Source organism: Balaenoptera ricei, chromosome 6 (genome assembly GCF_028023285.1).
Source record: "Balaenoptera ricei isolate mBalRic1 chromosome 6, mBalRic1.hap2, whole genome shotgun sequence".
NCBI lineage: Eukaryota > Metazoa > Chordata > Mammalia > Artiodactyla > Balaenopteridae > Balaenoptera > Balaenoptera ricei.
In genome coordinates, this window is record NC_082644.1 from 80,547,204 (window position 1) to 80,559,735 (window position 12,532).

General features: G+C 43.7%; 1 protein-coding gene across 1 annotated transcript in view; it reads right to left on the bottom strand.

Moving 5' to 3' along the window:
- The window catches only part of GNAQ (G protein subunit alpha q), a 291,299-nt gene that overhangs the window by 5,434 nt on the left and 273,333 nt on the right, over positions 1-12,532 (bottom strand). Inside the window, exon 6 of the mRNA XM_059924960.1 lies at positions 6,070-6,223. Within this exon, the coding sequence (XP_059780943.1) occupies positions 6,070-6,223 (154 nt within the window). The remainder of the gene's footprint in view (positions 1-6,069; positions 6,224-12,532) is intronic.

Consider the following 12,532-nt stretch of genomic DNA (forward strand, 5'->3'; position numbering starts at 1 on the left):
TTCCTCAACACTACTATGTGTAATTGCTCCTCTTTGTCACTTTACCTGCCCATCCATTCATCTCCATCCATCCACAGAATGTGATTAGGTGAAAACAGGCAGAGTGCTTGAAGGGCAGGCTACGTTTAGCTCTGATTCTTTGGGAGATAGGGAGCCACAGCAGAATCTTCAGTAGGGGTGTGATTAGTTTACTTCTGTTGGACTGAGTTTAACTGCACTGGTTTCAGCTGCATGATAAGCATGGGTACAACATAACTGCCTCAGGCTCTCTTGTCAATCTGCCCCCCTGTGTCTCCCCTCCCCCACTCCATGATGGATCATTTTACATTCTCCAGACTGAAATCTCTCTCAGAATACAAAACCTGTTCCTTAAGGTCTGGTCCATCTACAGCTGTCCTCTGTAGCCTCACTTCTGGTGTTTCTGAGCAAACCACATTTATGAGAATTCAATTCACTACGTGTGATGATTTAAAAAGTTGGTTTACATTTTCTTACATTTATCCAGGGTTTCTTATGTGCCAAGCACTGTCTTAGAAGGAGTATGGTACATTTATCAGGATATATGAAGAACTTATTTAATAATTTTGCAACAGGTTCTTAGATATGACACCAAAGTCACAGGCAACAAAAGAGAAAACAGATCAATTGGACTTCATCAAAATTAAGAACTTTTGTATATCAAAGGACATCAAGAAAGTAAAAAGACAACCTACACACTCTGCTGTATAGCAGTAATTAACACAACATTGTAATTCAACTATACTTCAATAAAAAATAAAAAAAAAGAATGACAAAAAAAAAAAGACAACCTACAGAATGGGAGAAAATATTTGCAAGTCACATATCTGCTAAGGGGGTAAATATCCAGAATATATCAAGAACTCCTACGATTCAACAACAAAAAGACAACCTGATAAAAAGATGGGCAAAGGACTTGAATAAACATTTCTCTCAGGAAGATATATAAATGGCCAATAAGCACATGAAAAGATGCTCAACATCATTAGGGAATGCAAATCAAAATCACAACAAAGGTACCACTTCACATCTACTAGAATGGCTATAATCAAATCAAGTGGAAAATAACAAGTGTTAGTAAGCATGTGGAGGAATCTGAACCCTTGTGCATTGTTGCTGAGAATGTAAAATGGAAAGCAGTTTGATGGTTCCTCAAAACTCTAAACACGGACTTACCATATGAGGCAGCAATTCCATTCCTAGGTATATACCCAAAAGAATTGAAAGCAGGGACTCTAACAGATACTTGTACGTCAATTTTCATTGCTGCATTATTCATAATAGCAAAAGGTGGAAACCACCCAAGGATCCATCAACAGGAATGGATAAACAAAAGGTAGTATATACATACAATGGAATATTATTCAGCCATAAAAATTAAGTTCTGATAGATGCCACAACATATATGAACCTTAAACACTATATCAAGTAAAATAAGTCAGACACAAAACGACAAATATTGTACGATTCCACTTATATGAAGTACCTAGATTAGGCACATTTATAGAGACGGAAAGTAGATTAGAGGTTACCAGAGGCTAGGAGGAGGAGAAAAGGGGAGTTATTGCTTAATGATTACAGAATTTGTTTGGGGTGATGATGAAGTTGTGGGAACAGTGATGGCTGCAAAGCACTGTGAGTGTAATTATAATATCACTGAATTGCATGCTTAAAAATGGTTAAAATGGCAAATTTTACGTTACATATATTTTACCATAATTTAAAAAATTAACATAACATACCAAAAAGCATAGAATTATATGCTTTAAATGGGTGTATTTTAAATGGTATATGAATTATATCTCAATAGAGCGTAATAGATCACTAAAACACCACCACCACCTATCAAGGATTGAGCACCTTTCTCATATGCGTCTTTGTGGCACTATACATTGGCATTTCTCCCATTTTTTCCACTTCTGTACCATGAAAGAAGGTCTTGCGCTATAGCCTCCACTCCTCCTCTCTCAGAAGACCCTCTCGGGAGTCACAGCTTAGATTTTTTTCTATCAGTATTGTTATCGACTGGTTGGGACAAAGAAATCTTTGAAATTTCTACCGAGGGCCTGCAGATTCTAACAAAGTGCACCGTGAGTTTCAGACAGCCAACCTGAAAACTTTTCAAACCAATCTTACTGCAAATAACTTTATATCCAACGTTGCTGGAAACTGGGGAGAAAGAGCCATGAAAACGGATCATTCTCATTTGTACAGTTTACAAAAGGAGTGTTTGAATTTCTTTTTTTTTTTTTTAAATTTATCTATTTATTTATTCATTTATTTTTGGCTGTGTTGGGTCTTCGTTTCTGTGCGAGGGCTTTCTCTAGTTGCAGCGAGCGGGGGCCACTCTTCATAGCGGTGCGCGGGCCTCTCACTCTCGTGGCCTCTCTTGTTGTGGAGCACAGGCTCCAGACGCGCAGGCTCAGTAGTTGTGGCACGTGGGCTCAGTTGCTCCGCGGCATGTGGGATCCTCCCAGACCAGGGCTCGAACCCGTGTCCCCTGCATTAGCAGGCAGATTCTCAACCACTGCACCACCAGGGAAGCCTGAGTGTTTGAATTTCTAACTTCAGAGCCCAGAATTGAAATTTTTGTCAATGATTAAGAAGGCTGGCATCATAATGAATTAAAAAGTTCCACAATTACAAATATGTAACATATATAATCACTTAATGTCCTAGCTTATTCGATGTACTTACTGTTAATAATTCCAGAGCAGTAATAAAAACATTTAAAACCAGGACTAATAGATTGTTAGAACTGGTGCAGCCTCTCATTTTCATAAAAGAACACTATCTTTCTGGCTTATGAATGAATTTTGTACTTATTCTTTTTGGGAAAGAAAGGTCTACTTTTTTTTTTTTTCCTAACTCTAAAGTATATCAGAACAAGACTCAAGTTCACTGAAGAGCACTTGGAGCCTGTTACGTTTTTAAGCATAATTTGCTATTTGAATAAACATAAACTACAAAGAAATCCTTATAGCCATCATAGCAGTAACAGAATTCCATAGTCTCTATGGACAATTTTGCAATTCAAGTCCATGTAGCAATGGTAGTTTTCCTTCCCGAAGAGAAATACAGAAATGGCATTCATTACAATGAAGACCTTGTAAGTGCAGAAATGTGGAAGTGTGAAATTTAGAATACTATAAACATGTTTATGATAAAAATATCACTGCAGAGTGGGCCTAGAATTTCTTCTGTCTTAGCTCATCTTACAAGGGCTTGAAGTCTCCTGGAATGACAGCTGTGTTTGCTTTATGAATAACAATCAGTGTCTGTCTTTCTTTTTCCACGGCCAAGTTTCCTGTATGCGTTACGTGTATTACTGGGGGAGATGGACAGTAAAAAAACATCTTGGGATTTAAAGATAGTCACAATGGGCACATGTTAGAAGGAAGATGCTCACACTCATAGTGACGGGATATCTGGGGAAATTACTGGCCAAAGGAGATGTGTAAAGAGGTTAGGAAGACGCTGCACAGAGAGGGGAGAACAGTACCCTAACACGTGTCGTCCTAACACGTGTCGTACTGCAGGAAGCCAACCCCGGTGTGCCGTGCGTGCTGCAGCCTCATGCACCGTGAGCCTCGGTGGGTCTGCTCTGTGGGGCCGTGTGCTGCCTCTGTCCTCCCGTGTGCAAGCATATCACGAAAACATGCTGGCCTGTAGGCGGGTGCTGCGTCGGGAGGTGCGGGTCATTTCCCATCCGTGGATTCTCACCAAGTTCTGAGAAAAACTACAAAGAGCCTCTCCTTCCAGGTGTGTGAGGCAAGCATGCGTGTTTGGGTGTAAGCCGGATGCTTCGTGCCCATCTTATTCGGGCAGATCTCATGTTTAAGGAGCCAGCCTGTTGCCGTGGGAGAGAACTAACACAAAGTTATTTCCTTCCACAGTTTCCTCAGGAGCACTGAGGACTCCAGGCTCTGGCGCTTGTGACGTGGTGGCGGGCGAGCGGCAAAGTAAAAGGAGGAAAAGAGAATACACTGTCTAGGCTGGGCAAGTATCGTTTTAAAGGAACCTCAAAGCACAAAGGAAAATGTACTTGGACAGAGGATGGGAACACACTGCTACCAAAAACAGTACTATCTCTAATACCTGACAACATCCCCACATGGTAGAGTCAGCAACGCTTAGAATCTTATATGTATCTGAGAAGGGAACTTCATTAAACATGTAACGTTCCCCTTCCAAGAGCAGCGCCATACCAAACGCATGTGTGATGAAAAGATGAATAAAACTCCATCCTCGATGTGTCTGTGTCTTTGTAGAAAGCTATGAGGCCAAACTGAATATTAGTTTTGAAGCAATTACCATTCTGAGGGAGTCTGCAGAACAAAAACACTGCTGAGCTGACATCCAAGCCAGATACCCTTTGCTGATAATGTACTTTTAACAAATAGCCCATTCTCTTACTGTTGCACCTCTATAATAGGTACTTTTGGGTTTGTGCTCTTCTCTGTGCCAGGTGCCAGGCACTGTGCTAAGTAACTTACATATGTGATTCCATTCAATTCTCTTTTACTCAGGAAGAAACTCAGTGGTTGAGTAAACTTGTCCGAGGCACCACAGCTGGTAAGTGGCAGTGCTGGTTCTCTGTGACATTCAGAGCTTGTCCTCTTACCTGCTGTTCACCTAGATCTGGGTTTGGCAAACTTCTCTGTTAAAGGACCAGAGAGTAAATATTTTCGGCTTTGTGGGCCACTTGAGCTCTGTCACAACTTCTCAGTTCTGCTGTTGTAGCATAAAAGTGGTCAGACAGTATATAAATGAATGGCTGTTTCAATAAAACTTGATTTATAAAGTTAGCTGCTCCTAACCTAGACTTGAGCACGTATGGGGAGATGGGTGTGGACTGGGCACGGAAGTTCTTACAGGGCAGTGGCTGTGACTCTTTCACCTGTTTCAGAGTGGCTGGGTGTGGATGCATTCTGTTACCAATCTATCAACAAGTATTTCTCGGAAGGGGTTGGGTGTCATGCCCGGTCATCCAGGATTTCACAGTCCAGTTGAGGAGGCAAGATTTGTTTATAAGAAGGAAGTAGGGCTTCCCTGGTGGCGCAGTGGTTGAGAGTCTGCCTGCCAATGCAGGGGACACGGGTTCGAGCCCTGGTCCGGGAAGATCCCACATGCCGCGGAGCAACTAGGCCCGTGAGCCACAACTACTGAGCCTGCGCGTTTGGAGCCTGTGCTCTGCAACAAGAGAGGCCGTGACAGTGAGAGGCCTGCGCACCGCGATGAAGAGTGGCCCCCGCTTGCCGCAACTAGAGAAAGCTCTCGCACGGAAACGAAGACCCAACACAGCCAAAAATAAATAAATTAATTAATTAAATTAAAAAAAAAAAAAAGTAAATACTGCAAAGTGCATACATATGAGTACTGAAGTGGGTGCTACAGACCCTAAGTGCTACAGGAAGAGCTTAAAGGATGGGTACCGTCCCTTAGGATGATGGGGTCATGAAGCGCCCCAAAAGTAAATATTTGCTAAATATTCACCATGTGTCAGGCATCATGCTAAAATGTCACAATATGTTATCTACTATAGTCTACAAAACATAAGTTTGGTCCTAAAGCCCAGAGCAACTAAATGACTTGATCACGGTTCTACAAATAGGAAATATCAGAACTGGGATTTGAATCTGGGTAGATCGACTTCAGACCATGGGCTCTTGACCACAATGTTGTTTTCTCTCTAGAGACAGGCAGAGGCAGACTGTTACCAAACGAAAGGGAAATCAAGAGGGAACTATAACGGCTGACACACAATTAGTCAAAACTAGGGGATCGTTCCCTCCTTTGAACAGCAAAAGAAAAGAACTTCTTCTATGCTTTGAAATAACTAACTTTCAGCATTGTCGGGGTATGAAACATTTCAGGTCGTCGTTAAAAGACAGGACAAACAAGAATTCGTACTCCATCAATCACAACGTGCAGGCTTCTGAGGGCAGAGGCAGTGACGGAGCACTGTCGTGTGTCGGCTCGGGCACTGGTCCAGGGAGGCGGGCGGAACGTGTCCCTAGCTACTGGGCGGGCGGAAGAGTGCTGACTTACCATCATATTCTGGGAAGTAGTCAACTAGGTGGGAATACATAATTTTCTCCTCTAGAAGGTCTTTCTTGTTTAAGAACAGAATAACTGAGGAGTTCTGGAACCAGGGATAGGTGATAATTGTTCTAAAGAGTGCTTTGCTTTCCTCCATTCGGTTCTGAAAAAAATCATCAGAAAAACAAGGCGTGAATTACATGATTACTCAGTCTGTGAATTGTTTGTTTTGTAAGTCCAACCCATCTTTGGTATGCATTCAGTTTCTGTGGCCCTGGGCTGGGCTGCAGCAGCTTTTATCAGGATTTACATGCAAAAGGCTCAGCAGCTCTTTTCATTAGGCGAACTCTCAGGTTGACAAGCTGAAGAGAATAATAATAATAAACATCTGCTGAAATAACACTTAAGGTTGAAAGAGAATCATCAAAGGCTGAAGAATCATGCATCTGGCACACTGTCACAAAAGTCCACCAAGTGTCACAAATGTCCACCAAGAATTATTCATTCATGGCCAAATACTTAAGACCTGAATTAAGAACAAAGTACCAGGCTTCATTTTGCATCTTAAGCTGTGTGTACTTGGGGCTTCACTATTAGTTCTATTTCATAATAATCAAAACAAAGTTACTTAGGGGGCTTCCCTGGTGGTGCAGTGGTTAAGAATCCGCCTGCCAATGCAGGGGACACGGGTTCGAGCCCTGGTCCGGGAAGATCCCACATGCCGCGGAGCAACTAAGCCCGTGTGCCACAACTACTGAGACTGCGCTCTAGAGTCCGCGAGCCACAAATACTGAAGCCCACGTGTCCTAGAACCCGTGTTCTGCAACAAGAGAAGCCACCACAATGAGAAGCCCACGCACCGCAACGAAGAGTAGCCCCCACTCGCCGCAACTAGAGAAAGCCCGCGTGCAGCAACGAAGACCCAATGCAGCCAAAAATAAATAAGAAACAACAACAAAACCCCCCCCCCACAAAGTTACTTAATTCTTTGCCCAAAGTGCATCTGTATTCTTAGAATTATTACTACTTACTTTACAAATATATACATTCCCTGATTAGAAAAACACATGGAAAAATATTTTTAGATCACACATTTCCTATTTATCAGTACACACTTTCTCCCTAAGTTTCACTATAATTTTCATACAGAACTGTGGACATATACACAGTAATTACTTGGAGATACAAATGTAATATTTCTCACCACCCTCAGTGTTGGTGAGAAACTGTTCTCACCTGAAACCATCATCAAGCCACCCTTGGTAACAAAACCTCAACGGATTCTCAAGGAATTAGTCAGCCTGCTCTTACAAACAAAGATACTAATCAAAGTTACTCTTGAGACTCACCAGCCAAAAGCTAGAGAGCCTCCTAGTTTAGCCCACATCTATTCACCAGCCTCCTTCTACAGACACACTTGCTTCTAAATCATTCCCATCCTCAGGTCACGGACAAAGGCAGCACATTTGGGGAGTCCTCCTTTCCCTGGTGCACGGGCACACTTCTTCTCCCAGGGAACACTCTTCAACCCCCTGACTTAGTTCTACGTGTTATGACCAAGTCTGGGGCAATGGAAAAGCCTGCTGGGGATTGAGCCCACCTTCACTGCTACCAGGTGGGCCAGTGGTTTAAGCCAGAGCATCCGATTCTCCTGGTACGTGGGCTGATTCAGGGCTGGGCTCTGAATCCAGGCTCATGTGACTCGGAGTGTTGCTTCCCTGGTTTATGGTCATCAGCGTAGCCAAGCTGCTCCACCGGTGTAATGAACCCCAGGATTTTTGCTAAGAGCTCTGGAACAGAGAACCCTGCTTTCATCAAGAAAATGGAAGAGGCATTGTATAGCCTCGAGCTTTTAGCAACCATCTTGCAACAGGGAGAAAAAGAAACCAGGTTTTAACTTCTTGGTCAAACCATGCCTGAACTTGGTTATGCCTCTGGATTTTTTGGTAACATGAGCCAATTAAGTACCCTTTAGTTTTTAAGCTAGTTTGAACTGTAGTTTTCTGGTTCTTACTATATATAAAATGCTTCTCAGAGAAGGACAAGTATCATATGATATCACTTATGGGCAGAATCTAAAAAAAAATGATGCAAACGAACTTATTTACAAAACAGAAACAGACTCACAGACGTAGAGAACGAATTTACAGTTAGCGGGGGGGGGGGGGGGGGGGGGGGGGGGAGGGAGGGACAGACAGATTGGGAGTTTGGGACTGACACGTACACAATGCTAGATTTAAAATAGACAACCAACAAAGACCAAACGTATAGCACAGGGAACTCTGCTCAATACTGTGTAACAACCTAAATGGGAAAATAATTTGAAAAACAATAGATACATGTATATGTATAACTGAATGCCTTTGCTGTACACCTGAAACTAACACAACATTGTTAATCAACTCTAATACAAAATAAAAATTTTTTAAAAAGTGCTTCTAATTGATATACCTGGATCCACCTCACTCTCAATTTCTAAAAGGAAATTGAATGAATGATGTTTGAAGGATGACCATGAAGACTAAGGCTCCAAGCTGTTAACACGTTCTGCTCAGCTTTTGCCTTCCTGATGTAGAATGTGTCCTGAGTTTCATAGTGCAGCATTATGGAGGTCAAGTACACTCCTCTGCATTACCCTTTGACTGCTGTTCCAGGAAATCTCCGGGAAACTGAGCTCACCAAGCACAATTTTCTAGATCCTGAATATGTCTTGCTCTTTTCTTCTATAAAGTGTGCCGACTCAAATCAGGTTGAAGAGGCCCACTTTTCAAAAGGAGATCTTTACCAAGTCTGGTAAAGTCAATCGCCACCAACTGAAACTGAGCAGGACCCTGTGGGGCTCCTGGGCACGGAAGCCCTTCTGTGTCCCCCATTTCTTGTTTGTAGGGAATAGGCTTCAGCCTCCATGACCCTCCCAGAGTTCTAAATGATAGGTTCAAACAGTTGCTAATCAGGGAAGGGAGGGGATGCAGAGACAAGGGAGGAGCAGTCAGGAAACAACAGTGCAGCCTTGGGACAGGGTCCTGGTTCCTCCTCGCCCCAAGGGATACACATAACAATATCTTTGAGCTCTTCTGCAGAACTAAAACCCCCAACAAATGGAAGATGTTAACTACTTGATGAAGCATTCTTCATTCCAGAGAGAAGGTTGCAGTTTGAGAACCCTGAGAACCAGAGAAGCTCATCAGGAGACCACCTGAGGCCAGATTAAAGGAATGCAGGCCCTGCACACACCCCTGAAACACTGCTACAAAACTCCTCACCAAATCCCCCTGGGTTGGGACACAGTTTTGAGGGCACGAGCCTGCTGTGTCCCCCTTTGCCTGGCAAAGCAATAAAGCTATTCTTTTCTACTTCAGTCAAAACTCTTGTCTCTGAGATTTGATTGGGCACGGGTGCACAGAGACCAAGTTTTTGGCATCACAATCTCTTTGACCTTTACATTTTGCTCCTACCATTGCTTACATAATTAAATACGGATGAAATGTGGGACCAGTGGAGTGAAAGGTTACTTCATGGCTCAAGGGACAGTGTTTATTTTACTGTACACATTTATCTTTAATATAAATAACACGCATAGCCTTTAAACATAATATTTTACCATCTACATGCCTTTTACTGGTTATTATTACCAGTGGTAAAATTTTAAGCCTGGAAACCATATTCACTGAGAAACAATGTCTTGTAGCCTGAGATTTTATAGGTTGAAAATTTTAGGACTGAAGGAAAGCAAAGGCTCTAATAAGAACTGAAAGAATTAAAGGATCTAAAGAAGGTTAATTAGATAGTGACATCCCTGATGTGAGAATTAACATTTTTTTCTTATTTACAGCTACAGAAATTCTAGAAAGTCATACTGTGGTCTTCAGAGAAGCCTTCTCTAAAGCGTGGGTATGTACATCTTGGCCTCAACTAGGGAGCCTCTGTCAGAAAGGCTTACTGTAATTAGCGCTCTCCAGAAGGGAAAGGGGCCCTATTTGGGGCTTTCCTGGTTGGAGTTCTTCAAGGGTAAGTCGCTAGACCCTGGGTGAAGACAGGGAAAGGGAGAGTGGTCTTGACCTTGAGTCAAAGCACAAGGAGGTGCCTGAAGTCGCTCTGATTAAGTTTCAGATCAGGACTGGAGCCCACGAGCTCCAGATGGGGCTCTATTGGGAGGGGGTCTCATACCAGCCTGCAGGACAACAGCCAGGACAGTGGACTGTGCCCAGCCCCGGGTCCTAGAGAAGACTGTGTCCGGCTGCACTGGGCCACTGTGGAGGCATGCCCGCTTACTGGCCTGGTCCCATTCAAGCTTTGCTCGTGTACGTAGTTCGGGGCCGCTCTAGGCTATTCTCCCACTTACCATGTGCTGTGTGGCCTGGGCCTGAGCTTCTCATTCAGGGGAAAGCTAAAGAGCGACAAAACGGACCGCTGATAAGCAGCGTTGGCACCCCTATGCCTTCAACCAGATCTACCAAACTCAATCTTAGAGGGCGAGCCCCAGGAATGTACATTTTAACAAGCCCTCCAGGGGATTCTGATATAGGTTTAATTTTGTGAAGCACTGTGCGCTGTAGGTGAGCTTCTCCAAATTAACGTGTGTTATGAAATCACCTGGGGACATGGGTTCTGACCCAGCCTGGGGTGGGACCCAGGAGTCTGCAGTTCTAACAAGCTCCCAAGTGAAGCTGACTGCCGACACACGGCACACACTTGGAGGTGGAAGGTGCAGAAAGCTTCCCGAGCTAGGGACAACAACGAGACAGGCGATGCTCTGTCCCATTTTCGTGATGAGAAGCTCTAGTCACACATCCAGCCCAGTGCCTGAGTCGTGTGAGGAAAATATAACTCTGCTGGCTTCATGCTTTTTGTTTTTCCCAATTAAGATAAGATTCTTACTTTATGCTCTGTTGTTTTTTCCTAATGAGAATTCCTAATGAAAATTGGAATTCCTAATGCCTTTTCCTAATTCCTAATGAGAATTCCTAATGCCTTTTTTCACCTGATCAAAACCCCCAGACTAAATCCTAAATGGACTAAATGAGATTTTCATGATGCCTCACAAGGTGGTGGATTGTGCGGTGCGGGAGGCATAATCCACTTTGCTCAGTAAAAACTGAAATCTATGAGGGAACGGTATGTCCCACAAGACTTGGTGGCACTTGCTTTTTTACTAATTCTGTAGGGCCTGGAGTTGCAAGTAAGAAAACAAAATAGCAACATGGGACACTAATTTTATCAGTCATACACATGAGGATTTGTTCACCTCTGGAGACAGGTTTAAAAGCCGTCTAGGGGTGGTGGTGCTAATCTTAGGCTCCTTCTCTTGGGGTTAAAACCAGCTGATGTTTGTTAGTAAAGGTTTTACTCTCTTCAACACAGGGCTCCTTGTTACCCAGGGGGGCCTGCCTATGCCTGAGGCCCAAGGAGCCTCTGTCTTCTTATCAACCCCATCTGCCACTTCTCCCAGACTGAAAGCAAGTGTCTCTCCCAATGACGGGTGGCCCGACGCAGGTGAGAAAGCTGGAACAGAGGGAACAGAAATCCATGGGCCTGCCTAGTCTCCCCCCTCCACAGACATGGGAAGAGCAAAGGGCCATGCTACCTGAGGACAGGCTGCCAGTGAGTGGGCACCCAGTGGCCTGGGTGGTCTCCATGCAGTCACCCTGCCTCAAGAAAACGTGGCCATGGAAATGTCAGTCTTGGCCAGACCACGTGTCTGGGTCCCCCTGAAATACATATGTTGAAATCCTCACCCCTAATGTGATGGTTTTAAAAGGTGGGGACATCAGGAGGTGGTTGGGATTAATGCCATTTTTTATAAAAGACACCTCACAGAGCCTCACCCCTTCTGCTATGCGAGGACATAGTGAGAAGATGGCCATCGATGAACCAGGAAGCGGATGCTCACCAGACACTGAAACTGCCCAAGGCTTGATCTTGGACTTTCCAGCCTCCACAACTGTGCGAAATAAATGTCTATGTTGTTTATAAGCCACCCCGTCTATGGTATTTTGTTATGGCAGCTCGAACAGACTAAGACGACACTGATCAGGTAAGTCACTCCTCACTCGGGCTGGAACCAGTGAAAAGGTGGAGGGCTAAACTCCACGCTGATCGCTGGCCTGGGAAGAAGGGGAGGCTACCTGTTCCCCACTTTGTAATCACGAGCAGAATGGTGGGACTGTTTGGTGTCTTCCCTCCCAAGATCATCAGAAAAGGCCCTCTTTAGGCCATCACTGAGGGGTCTTACACCTCTAATCCTTAACATCTCAAATTGATTCTCAAGATCTCATACAATTCCAACAGCAAAAAAAAAAACACAATTTCTGATTAAAAATTGGGCAGATGACCTGAATAGACATTTTTTCCAAAGAAGATATAGAGATGGCCAATAGGAAATACATGAAAAGATGTTCAACATCACTAATCATCAGGGAAATGCAAATCAAAATCACTATGAGATATCACCTCACACCTATTAGAATGGCTA